At 42.7% G+C, this 12,695-nt stretch overlaps 1 protein-coding gene across 3 annotated transcripts in view; it reads right to left on the reverse strand.

Annotated features, from left to right (window-relative positions):
- The window catches only part of LOC144768344 (adenosine deaminase-like), a 150,426-nt gene that overhangs the window by 60,000 nt on the left and 77,731 nt on the right, over positions 1–12,695 (reverse strand). For all 3 annotated transcript variants that reach the window (XM_078651930.1, XM_078651929.1, XM_078651928.1), the window contains 2 exons: positions 12,143–12,258; positions 2,828–2,952 (listed from right to left, as the gene is read on the reverse strand). In XM_078651930.1, coding sequence (XP_078508056.1) covers positions 2,828–2,952; positions 12,143–12,258 — 241 coding nt within the window. The remainder of the gene's footprint in view (positions 1–2,827; positions 2,953–12,142; positions 12,259–12,695) is intronic.

The raw sequence follows: 12,695 nt of genomic DNA on the forward strand, positions 1-12,695 counted from the left end.
TGCGCGAGCAGGAGCAGCCCGGAGCTCCCGTGTGTGGGGAAGCGACTCCGTGCCCACGCGTCACTTTATGTTGCCTCGCAGGAAGGGCATTTCTGTGCTCTTTTCGACACGCCGATTTCAGCCGATAGTGACCACCGAGCAAAGACTATCTATCACGTCTCCCAAATTCACGCGGATTTAGCAACAACGGGACAGAGAATATGATTTTTTTCCCCGCACATTTATTAGGAATAATCTGAAATGTCCTCTGGTTTCGTTTAAAGAGCGTGCGCAGAATGCGTTTCCTCTTGAGCTTTTTTTTTTCCTCATTTCTTGGATGGGGAGTTATTAACACCCATTATTTTTTTTCACCTGTCCCGTTTTAATTTGTCGAGTTCTTTTATTTAGATAACTTTGATAACACTTTCACATTGAACAAGTATGTGAGCACGTTGGAGACATCAATTTAACCAAAACAAAACAGGTAACCGGTTCGAGATCTTGGGGTGGCCATTACGCAGTTATTTTTTGGCGCTGTCCTCTCCAATATCCTCCTCCATGAACTCCCTCACCACCAGTTTCCATAGCCTCTCTCTCTCTGACGTACATTTTTTTAACTTAGAGTTACCTGGGCTTTAAGTGGGCCGGGACCTGCCTTTGCTCAGCATCGGCTGTTCTTAAACACAACTGCTGAGACAGACACCTACCTATAGGGTTCTCTATTTTTGCCCTCGCTGGAAAAACAAGGGTGAAATACAGCCTACCTGACGTCGCTCTGGAGCCTGCAGTGGAGCCCGTCGGCCTGGAGCGCGCCTCGGAAGAGACGCCGGAGGGCGGGAGCGTGACGCCGTGAGCGTGCACGTTGGCGTTCACAGACCTGAGTCGGCTCGTGCCCAGGTCTGTAGCGGCTCGTGCACAGCTCTGACTCCCTTGGGGCCTAGCAAGGTGACTATAAGTCTCGTTGGCGGCAGCGCTTCGCGCGGCAACGCCAGCGAGACCTAAAAAGGGTGGTGGAGTGGCAACTGGAAATATGCTCAATGGTGCTGCTGCAGCACCATCAGCATATTTCAACCTCTGACCTTTGCGCGACAGTCGCCTGATCCTGGATCCCTGGCAGTTGCAGCGGCCCTGTGTCCATCCGACAGCCACACATGTAATACTGTGGACTGGCCCACAGTGTGGTGAGGTCGGACCAGAATACTCGTAATAAGGGCCTTAATCTCCTTTTGCCTAAAAAACACAAGAAACGTTTATCATATTCTGGTGGTTATGTAAACCCCTGTGGTGCCCTTGGGCCGAATTTACACTATATAATACTGCAACTAATATACAATACACAAGTCTGCTGCAGCCACATGTATGCTGACCTCGTAGCAAGGTTTTCAGAGGCCAGCCATGAGGATATCATACGTTCCGTCAACTGCTGTACTTCGATGACAACAAAACACAGTGCTAAGGAGAGATTGACTAATTGACTGATAGGCAACCCATCGGTTTTCGGGGAAATTAAAGCCTGATTCGCCCTGAAATGCTTATTTGCAAACCTTTCATACATGTTCTTTAATTCATATGTGATGGAGGCCTACCACCAGAACATTCTATTCTATGCACTGCATTCTGAATCCCAACAAGTTGGATTCAGCATCCATCAGAGGTCAATAATGGAGGGAAACACAAAATGGCCGCTGCTTCAAAATAATGTAAGAAAGGTAACCCATATCTAGCACTTCCATGTGGCCTTGAGATCTATGTGTTACACCTTTAGCCAACATCACTTTGAATGCTTTGAATACTGGAAAGTCTGTGTTTGAGTCCCAGAATGCACTGTCCGAGCTAGAATTCTCATACATGATACGGGGCCACTTGGCAGTTAGACGAAACAAGAAATGTTGCAATATTTTATAGTATAAGATAGACTGTCACTAGGCCACAAGCCCAATGGACTATATTGTCCCCTCTACTTCAGTATTCAAAAAGGAAGCTAAGTCCTTTCTGATAAGCAAATTATTCCCTTAAATCCTCAGCCTGTTCACACCATTGTTCTATAAGTTCCAACAGATAATCGCTCGACTTCTTCTATCCTGTTGAGTGATACTCTCTGTCCCTTCTTCCGTGGTCAGACTCCAAGATGGAGCCCAACATTCGATAGCTGTGCACAATCCTATAGTCCAAATTCGCACCGAGATATCCTTTTGAGGACAGCTATATCTAAATTTCACCAATGTGAATACTTAGCACAAGTGCGAGTGTATTATAAGTTAATAACCTGTTTTCTTTTCTAAATTTATTATTGAATTAACAAATGTTTCCTTGTTTAAAATGTATTGAGATGTCTGGCAACTTTTTATAGGTCTCAATTTAACCGTTTAGAATTACGTTATAGAATTGTGAAGCGCTCTGATACCCAACTCTGCGTCTTGTTTGCACTATACAAAACACTGGATAAATAAATTAATTGTGACTATATGTAGCCTTACAAACAAAACATTTTCTTCATCATTTTATTTCTCCTTTAGTTACACTGGTAAAAGGCTTTGGGCAATAATCCTTCGCCTTGGAGGAGGAGCCGCCACTGTTGGGTATTACTTGTTATTCCACAGTTCGAACCTCATTCGTATGAAGGTTGGTAAAAGGGGTGGTAATGAGGCCACGCAGTAGTGGATATCCACCACTGGTCTCTCTAATGCCTCTGCCCTGCCCCCTAAATCAGGCGGTCAACAAGATTTCGGTAGGAAGAGTCTACTCTACAGCATTCCTGAGCCAAAGTCACCACTCTTATCCTTGACCTGCCTTTTAAATCGATGTTAGACAGACATTTCTATGCAACAGTGGAGCAATCTTTGCAAACCTCATAAGCTTTCTTATGCCCTGGATAGCTCTCGCCATGCAGTGATTCGTCCCCGGCAAGGTCAATAGCAACAACTGTATCGTTCCAATACTTCTTGGCAAGTTCAGCAATTTCTGGTGACCAATCTGTTAAGAAGATACATGTCAAATTAGAGTGAGTAAATCATATACATTTTCTGCATTACCAAGCCTAAACAAAGATTACTTATCAACAAAGTATACTATCTCCAGCAGCATCCATATATAGTACAAATGTGCACGGTGCCGGAGTGGGGTAAATGCCCTGATTACTTGCAGGTAATTCCTCCTCATCCTCATCACAATCATTGTTTGAGAAAGCACATTCTTACCCAAAATATACTATTATACTCATTTTAGAAGCCCTCTCTTACTGGTAGAGTATAGACTTGACACCCTCTAGCAGGAAGTCCTGAATATCCTTAAAAGCAATTTGACCAAATAAGCAAATGATGAACTGAACCAGAAGCCACAGGTAAAGAGAGAGAGAGAAGTAAGACTCAACAAGGAAGGTAAAACTCAGTGTAATGAAGATCAAAAGTAAGTAATAATTCAATTACCACCTTAGCCCATTTCATCATCATGGCCATTATCTGTGAAGATGCACAAAACAGACAAGAATATATTGTCATGCATGATATGAAAATCATTGCATATCATAGCTTCTGAATGAGGTCCCGAGCAGACCAAGGCCATCAAAATGACAATCAGAGAGCGCAGCTTAGCGCCGTGGCAGTGAGTGCCAGTGCATCAACCAGACAAGCCAAGCCAACTCTCTCAGCAGCACAGACACAGTCACTTACAGCCAGTCTACAGCACTACTGCCTGCAGCTTGAGTGACCCCCATCCAACAACCTGGCCAAAGACTCTCTCTGGACCACCGTGGTACTGCAGGAGGACACGTCATGGTGGCACAGATGAGAGCCAGCAATGCACTTGAGTAGTGCAATGGGACGTCTGTGAGTGTCAGAGCGGGGGCAAAATATTCTGTATTGCTCAGGAGCACATATCGGGGATTTATGGGTCTTGGAAGCAGGGTCAGATTGGGAGGTTAGGAATTTGGGCATTGGTCGGTGGGCCAGTAGATGAGGCCCAGCTGTTAGCCGGTGTATTTTTACCCTCAGTGTCTCAACTGTAAACCCACCTGCCAGGAACACCTTCTAGAAACCAAAGCTGCTGTAGCCTTAGAAAGTTATCAGCCTGCTCGGCCCACTCTCATGCACAGAAGAACAATGGTCCGTCCTGGTTGAGTACCCCATGTGAGGCCTTTGCCTCCCTCGAATGAATCATGTGCTTGGGCCTGTGCATCCTCTAGAGATTCCTGGAACTGCACTAGGTGTGAGGGGTAGGGGACGAGATGGAAGAAGCAGTTCTGTAGCACTGGTGCACAAGGTGCTGCTAACGTTAATTGGACAGTTGGCAGACCCCACAGTCATGTCAGGAGGGAAGGCTGCAGAAAGAAACACGTCTACTTGGTGCCAGTGGGTGTAGAGGGAGCATGACAGTGAAGAAGGTGCAGACCTGCTCTACTGAGGTCTCTTAGGTGTGAATTGGTATGCTATACATCTGTTCAAACAAGCAGGCATTTCTGCTTGAATGAATCCCTTTTCAATTATTGTCCTGGAAAACATACCTAGAGTGACAGACCCTACAAGTTTTAAAACACTGAATTTACCATAAATGTTTCCAAATCTTAGCCTACTGACACATATCAATCAAGGTTTCATGATAGGTCATGATCGTGCTGCTTTTTAAGGGTGTCCGGACCGATTTCTGGTCTCAATCCAACCCTGCTTGGAAGCGCACTGGAAACCAGGACTAAGGGAGTGAAGGGGCTGGCAGAGTGTCTGTCTCTGCAGGACGCCCTAAGCCTGCTCAGGAATGTGTCAGGACACCACGTACCTGATCCTCCCACTGCAAGGCGGCTGGGAGGTTTATGGAGGTCTTTCTGCACACAACTCCACCAACATGAACCATATTCGCAAAACTGTATTTTATGAGGATTAGCTGTGAGTTATTGCTTTTTACTAGGTTAATGCTCGTCCATTTTTGGTGCTTTACAGCGGTTTTAAGATCTTCTTAGAGTTTCTCATTGCTCAAATGGGTGTAGTTTCTGATATTTTTGTTTAAAATTTCTTGATTTTGCCTGCGAGAAAGTGTCACTCACAGTTGTTGAATGTCACTCATAATTACTCTGAAATTATGAAACTGTCACACATAGCAATCTAATACCTTGGCAGCTATGCATGTACGTATCTTTTAATGTATACAAAATATAATACGGTGTCATACAACGCACAAAGGAGGACTGCTGCCAAAACACAGTTCCTGTCCTCCCAAAATGATACTTGTAGAGCAGAACAAATGTGTTTGGAGCTTTCCCTACACAAAATATTCAAGGTAAACAAACCTTGGGACAGGGCTTGGGAATTCCGCACACTCTTATTAGAGAAATCCAAGGTGGGCACTGAAAAGGTTACCTGTTCCTGTTTATTTGACATTTAAAGGGGAAACGTATCCAATTTCATGTACATAAATGTGAAAGGCATCTTGTGCTAGTGTCCCAATCGAGAGGTCATGAAAATGGAGACAAAAGAGGAGGTGCAAGAGAGGCAGGTGACCCCAAGTGCTCATTACAAATCACAGAATGGAAGCGGTTGCAGTACTGAGATAAAACAAAACATTATCCTGGTTGTCGTGGACGTCTCAAAAAATGTTCCATAACATTTGGCACAAAGGAGAAGAACTACTCCCTCCAGTAGAAAGCAGCGAAAGGATTTCCTCCGTAAGAGAACACCAAGTTCTCCCAGTCTGCAAGCAGACATGCCAGTTATCCAAGTGAGGAATTTATAAGATAGAACTATTTTGAATCGTTTTAAAGGTGCACAAAGGGAGACCCTTGCATGGGCCAGAAAATGAGGAGTTCCCAAGAAGGAACTTGGACACTCAGCTCCACCTCGTGGTATTGAAGAGCCACAGGAGAAGAGTGGCATAAGGCAATACCTCTGCAAAAAGAATTATTGATGGACAGAATGGCAAACAATGACATACATTCACCCCAGTACAGAGATCTGGGCCTAAATCCATCGTTTTTTGCTCACCATGCCATTCCAGTTTAGACCCAGCCATATTCAAATCAGTCTTGACCCTGTGCCCAATGGGAACAGCCCAGCCCGAACTGCCAGGCTAGGTCCTCCCTGGACACGAAACAAGCATCCTAGGACCGGTTTTGGGGTTTCACCCCTCTTCAGCCAGGATAGCTTGATTCCAGTGGCATGGAGAGCACGGACTCACTTCTGAGCATACCCGTCCTACTCGGGGGGGACAAATGCAAAAAGAACTATTAATGGACAGAATGCAGAACAATGTCTTACATTCACCCCAGTCCAGAAATCTGGAACTAAATCCATTGTTTTATTTCCCACCACGCCATTCCAGTTTGGACCCAGTCACAGAGAGCAGAGACAGAAAGTTCCAACAATAATCCTTCCGTCAAGATATCCAGCATTTCACATGTGTCACTGGAAAGAGGGAGAAGGTGCTACTGCATCTCAGGATAACAGGACTTTGTGATTGTTCGATGGCCATGTCTACTTCATTTGGCTAGCCTCTTTACTGAAGCAAAAATAATCCACCTCCCAAGACATCAGTCAGAAGAGGAGAATACACACTAATTCTGTAGACAGAGAATAAGAATCCACTTCTGATGCTCATACTGACTTCCGTCAGAGAAGGTAGAAGAAAATGTCCTATGTCCTGAAGGGGTCCATTCACAAGACCCCATATTTCGTTCTTTTCTTGAGAAGACTGGGGATCAGTGGAATATGGGACAGGTAAAGATCCATTGATCAGGGAACTGACAAAATATACAACCCATGCTTTAGGATCACAGACTCTGCAGCAGAAAGCCAGTTTGTAGAATGTACCCCAGTCTGAAAATAAGTCCACCATTGAATTTGACAGGAGGTAGAAAAAAATCTTCGGATTTCTAAAATGTAGCTGGCATTTCGTGAAAAAAGTTGAATTTTGGTTGAGAGTTTGGAAACAGATACATTTTATTTGTGATGCAAATATTTATTTTAGTTGCACAACCTTATTTTTAGATAGGCTTCTGATGATCGGAAAGGTTGTTCTGTAAATTTTAGTATTACAGATCGGATGCTTGCATATGCTTTCCAACAAATAACTGAGAATTGGATATACTCTAAAAAAAATATCCTTCTAAGCATGGCGGTATCCCACAACCATAGGCTTAATAGAGCATTTGTGTCACCTGTCTCACGTGCCATGGAAAGAGAACATATCTTGTAACCTGTCACTACTTTTCTCAAAACATCCTTTTTAAAAATAATATTTCTCTATTGGTCATCTTTACTCAAGAGATATTTTATGTTTTATACTTCTCCTCAATTATACTTCTCATCCACCATCGTCTGGAAAAGTATCAAAGCTTTATTGAAGCAAATGTTGCCTCACATTTAGTTCGCTGTATTTTAATGAATGTCATTGTATCCATATCTACAGGCATTTTAAAAAGTGTATAATTCAATACGTTTATTACTTATTTACAATTAATTCTAGATCCATGCAAATTCTGAAATATTTCACTTTTGTGTGCCAATATGTAGATTACATTTTTATTTTCGACTCTTTCTCCTCCCTGTCTCTTTTTTCTCAGCTCCCTCTCCCTCCTCGTTTTTTTGTCTTTCTTTGATCTGCTGACAAATACGATTTTTAATGTTTTGTAAACAAATTGTCATCATATTGATACATACAGATATCTGTATCTATATATCTATTTCTACTTGTAATGTTTTTCCTTTCTCATTAGACTGTAGAGTACTCTGCATTTCTGTATTTTGTGCTAATAAAATGTATTTCTTAAATTTGAAGGAAAACTCATAAGGAAGCAAGTGACAAAGGAGCAGCAGTGCAGAAAGATCAAATGAAGGAATTCAAATGGCTATGAGGTTGAAACTTCACATCAAGAGCCAAGCTTGCATGGGCCTTTTGCCTGCCTCCCTCCCTCCACCCATGATGTGACCGTATGGCCAGAGTTGACGACTTTGGAAATGGGTAACCAGGTTCGCCTCGGCACAACATCCTGTGATTCAGGGCAAATCACTTAATCTCTCTATGCCTATAAACAAGGAATGTTATGTTATGTTATTAGCACTTGTAGAGCACGCAATTACCCTTGGGTGTCCTGGCACTAAGTACCGGTCCTCCTGGGAAGCAGAGAGAGAATCACTGAGAAAAGCCATGTCTTCAAGCTTTTCCGAAACATCAGAAAATTTGGAGAATTTTTGAGAAACGAGGGGAGCTCGTTCCAGGCTCTTGAGGCACTGTAAGTAAAACTCGGGCCTCCCCAGTTGGCTTTTTTCAGCCTAGGAACTTGCATTCATTTGGCACTGGTGGATCTCAGTGTCCTCCTTGGCATATACCATTGGAACTTTTGCCTGAGAAATTCTGGACCGATACCGTTAATGGCTTTAAAGACTATACAAAGAGCTTTAAAGCGAGATCTTTGTTTTATAGGTAGCCAGTAAAGCTTCATGAGCTCGCCACCGACAGAAAAATTTTTTAGGAGTTCCGGACAGCAGTCTGGCTGCTGCGTTCTGGACTAGTTGGAGCTTATTCATCTGTTGATTTTGCATATTCAAATATAGACTATTACAATAGTCCAGCCGCGATGTTATCAGAGCCATGACCACTGTCTTAAGATTACTTTCTGTCAGGAAGAACTTTATTTTCCTTATGATTTTAAGAATCATAAAACAGACTTAGGTCACCAGGCTAATTTGGTCCCCCATGACAAGTTTGTCGTCCACCACTACCCCCAAGTTTTTTGCCTTCTTGGTGGGTGAAGGACAGGGACCCTGTTCTTCAGGCCACCATTCTGGTGTCCACACCAGTGGATTGTTTCCGAACTTTAAGACTTCGGTCTTAATAGAATTAAGTTTTAGGCAGCTGGAGGACATCCATCTGGATATTGCACTCATGCACTCATGGAAGCGCTCCCCAGTCTCTTTCTCACCTCCCTTACCTATCGACAACACAATTTGTGTGTCGTCAGCATAGGAGGTGAGCTGGAAACCAAAGGATCTGATAACTCCCGCTAGGGGTGCCACATATATGTTAAAGAGCATAGGGCTCAAAGATGAGCCCTGTGGCACCCCGCACGGCAGTGTAAAAGGCTTAGATGAATTGCCATCCAGGTCCACAATATGGGACCTGTCAGCTAGAAAAGAGTGTATGAGTTTCCAAGCAAGTCCTTCCACCCCGATCCCTGACAATCGGTCCATCATCCACTTGTGATGGACCGTGTCAAAGGCCGCGGACAGGTCCAACAAAATCAGGACAGCACTCCCTCCTCCATCCACGGCTTCCCCAATTTCCTCCGTGGACTTCAACAGAGCCAACTCAGTGCTGTGATCAGCCCTGAACCCATATTGTGAAGGGTCCAGAGAAATGTTCCGATGGAAAAATGCACTGAGTTGGATATTCATCACTTTCTCGAGAATCTTAGCAGGGAGAGGGAGCCGTGAGATGGGCCTATAGTTGTTGGGATCTTTGGGATCTAAATTCTGCTTTTTCAAAAGCGGGAGGATGGAGGTTTGTTTCCCGATTTTAGGGAATATACCTGATGCAAATGCTGTGTTAAGACGGGGGGGTGAGAGCCAATCCTATCACCTCTGGTATTTGTTTGAAGACCTAGACTGGACAAGGGTCACTGGGAGCTCCAGAACGAATCTGTGTCAGGACCCTGACTAATTCTGATACGCCCAATGGTAGAAAATGATTGAATGTCCTTGAAAGGTTACTTCTGCCCAATCTATCACTAAAATAGTCTGACTGTGTTATTTCATTAGCTTCCGAGAAAGAAGAGAATATCACTTCAACTTTATGTTTAAAGAAGTCAGCAATTTCATTACAAAATGAGGGGTTGCTATGACTCCTGGGAACAGTGGCAGTAGTCAGTTTTTTGACAGTGTTAAAAAGTTCCTTAGAATTGGACTTAGCCCACGTTATCTGCATTGAGAAAAACTGTCTTTTGGCTTCAAATAGGATTTGTTTTGTAACTTGCAATGGATTGTTTGTATTTTTCCTTATCTGTATCACTATATTTTTTGCGCCACGCCCTTTCTAATAGTTTACATTCCAGTTTCTTGGCTCTAAGTTCTTCAGAATACCAAGGGGCTCTGGTGCTCATGTAAAGCACTCTAAATTCTCGGGGCCTTATTTATGAAGGCCTTGCGCCGCCGGTGCGTCACTTTTAACATGGGAAAAAGTGACGCACCGGTGGCGCAAGGCTTTCATAAATGAGGCCCTCGCTATATAGGACGGCAGATAAATGCAGAGAGGTAAAAACAAAGCCTTAACATATGGAAAGACAGATACCCAGATCTGCACAAAATGAATCCAGAAAACCTGAATAAATCGCTGCTTCCTGGCTTAAATTCGTAGGAAAATATTTTATTTCACCAAAACTCTTTTTTCTTAATTATCGCATGTGAATGCACTTTCAAATATGTGAGATCAGAATACCAGTAGTACAACAACCTATTGTGTTTGATTAGACTATAATGTTGCTCTATAACAATATGGGCCAAGAGGGTTTATATGACAATTGCCTTGCCTCTTAGTTCACTAATGTATCATGTTTAAAAACAAACAGTATTAGAAAGCATTTACTGGTGCAGTGCTATAAAGTGACATATTAATGTCAAAGCTTCCACGTGATAAAGAAATCCCCCAGGCATTTTGGTGAATGATTGTCCACTGTGGGTTTCGTATTGTTCGATTGTTTACAAATTTCTCTTTGAAATGACTTTTTATCTTGCAGCAGTGGATGGTTATCAATAAAAAGAAACTTCAAAAAGATAAAATAAATATAACCAACAGTTTTCACTACAGATATATCAAAACACTGCTGACACATCTATTTCCGGGATACGGCCAGTACCATGGAGAAAACTAAAATCCTGTTTACATAGATCTGTTACCTGACAGGGCACTCTGGGGAGATTCATGTATATTCAACTAGAGAAAGTTTTTAAACGTTCCCTTCAGTGGAGGCAAGCTACGGATTATTCATATGAAGCAAAGTGCTGTTAGGGTACAAGATGAGCCCCCTTCCTCTCCTGCTTTCACTTATTTACTCACTTTAGTTTCAAAGTAATAACTTTTTTATGTAGTTATAAAATTTCTCAATCTATACTAGCTCCTGCTTCATAGTTAAACACATTTAGAGCACTTTAGACTCATAAATGGTTCACCGACATTAATTTAACTTTACCCTCATGAAAATAGCAAAACATTGTAAAACTATCAAATGAATAAGTCTAAAAAGTCATATTTGGAAATTGCACATTTTAAAACACTAATTATTGTGTGTGTTCTGATTTTCAGGAGCCAGGGAAGGGCTCTGTATAACAAACTTCTAATGCAGATCACAGCTTCACGGACAGAGGTTTCTGAAACGTAACACTCTCTGCAGCTAGAGGGCTCTGCCAGTTTTTCGTTTCTTCTAGGGAAGATGTGTTAGGTATGTTTGCTTTTGGAGCTTAGAATATCTAACCGAGTGTGCCCTGCCAAGTAGAGGCCAGCAGGAAACACCAAGTACTTGTTCTTTGCTCTGAAAATCTGAGACATGTTTGTGTTTGCAAAATGTCTAAGGAGTGAACGATTAATGGTCCAACCAGCTACTTAAATGTACCACTGTCCCCGGAAAAGGTAAAAACAAAATTGTGTTTAGGCTAGCTGGATAAAGGACAGTGAATACATTCTTTCTACTAACAATTCAATTTTAAGCCTGTACAAAACTACACATCTACTTTCAGGACTTTAAAATACACATATATTCAGGGCCTCGACAACAAAGGCATATATTAAATATAGGCACAAAAGGGGGTGGTGATGGACTGTTCCCATGAGGCACAGGGTCAGACTACAGATGCTCCGTCCATCACCAACCCCTTTTGTATATATTAAATATATGCATTCAACAGTGCCTAGAATTGAGGGGTTGTCAGTGGACAGACGAATAATCTGGAAATTATTCCACATTGAAAATTAAAAATATATATTCTGTAATTTATACATGCAGCTAATGATGTGAATATTAAACATCTCCATATTAATGATTGGATTTTTGTAATCGGAGAATAAAGTCAATAAACATTAACTATACTATATTAAAATACACCCTTTTATCATTTCAGCATTCCAAATCTATTGGACTGTAGACAGCTACAAACTATGTAAAGATGGAATTGTGGGAGTTGTAGTACATTACCTGGCATATGCCGCAGACAGCACAAAATGGATCTCACTTTTATGTTGAAGTCTCTCTCACCTTCCCTCAACCCCTGATTAACCAGATCAACCACCTCATCAGGAGTGAGGTCTCCTCTGTGGATCAAAAAATAAAAATATTACACTGCACAAATTCATTATCCCGCTGTGGCCCGTGCAGGTAAGAGCGGTGGGGCCAGGTTTTGGGGGGAATTGCGACAGACGACGAGGGAAAATTCAACAAATAAGTAATTGTCCCTCGTCATCATGTGTGGAAATCCCCCCCCCCCCTCCTGGCCCCACCGCTCTTACCTGCAAGGGTCACGGCTATCATTTTCAGACCACGCAGACGATACGTTTAACACCCGACATTTGGTTAAAAGGTAGATGACAAAACAACAATTTGAGGGCCTCCTCTACAAACGTTTGCATTACGGCAGCGCAGCAGGCCTTCCTGTTGCTCTGCTGTGTGTCGAAAGAAAAGGGCAGGAATGCACCGTATCTACAAGATATGGTGCATTCTGGTCCTTCTCCCCTGCGGTGGTGAACAAACC

Source organism: Lissotriton helveticus, chromosome 7, assembly GCF_964261635.1.
Source record: "Lissotriton helveticus chromosome 7, aLisHel1.1, whole genome shotgun sequence".
Taxonomy (NCBI): domain Eukaryota; kingdom Metazoa; phylum Chordata; class Amphibia; order Caudata; family Salamandridae; genus Lissotriton; species Lissotriton helveticus.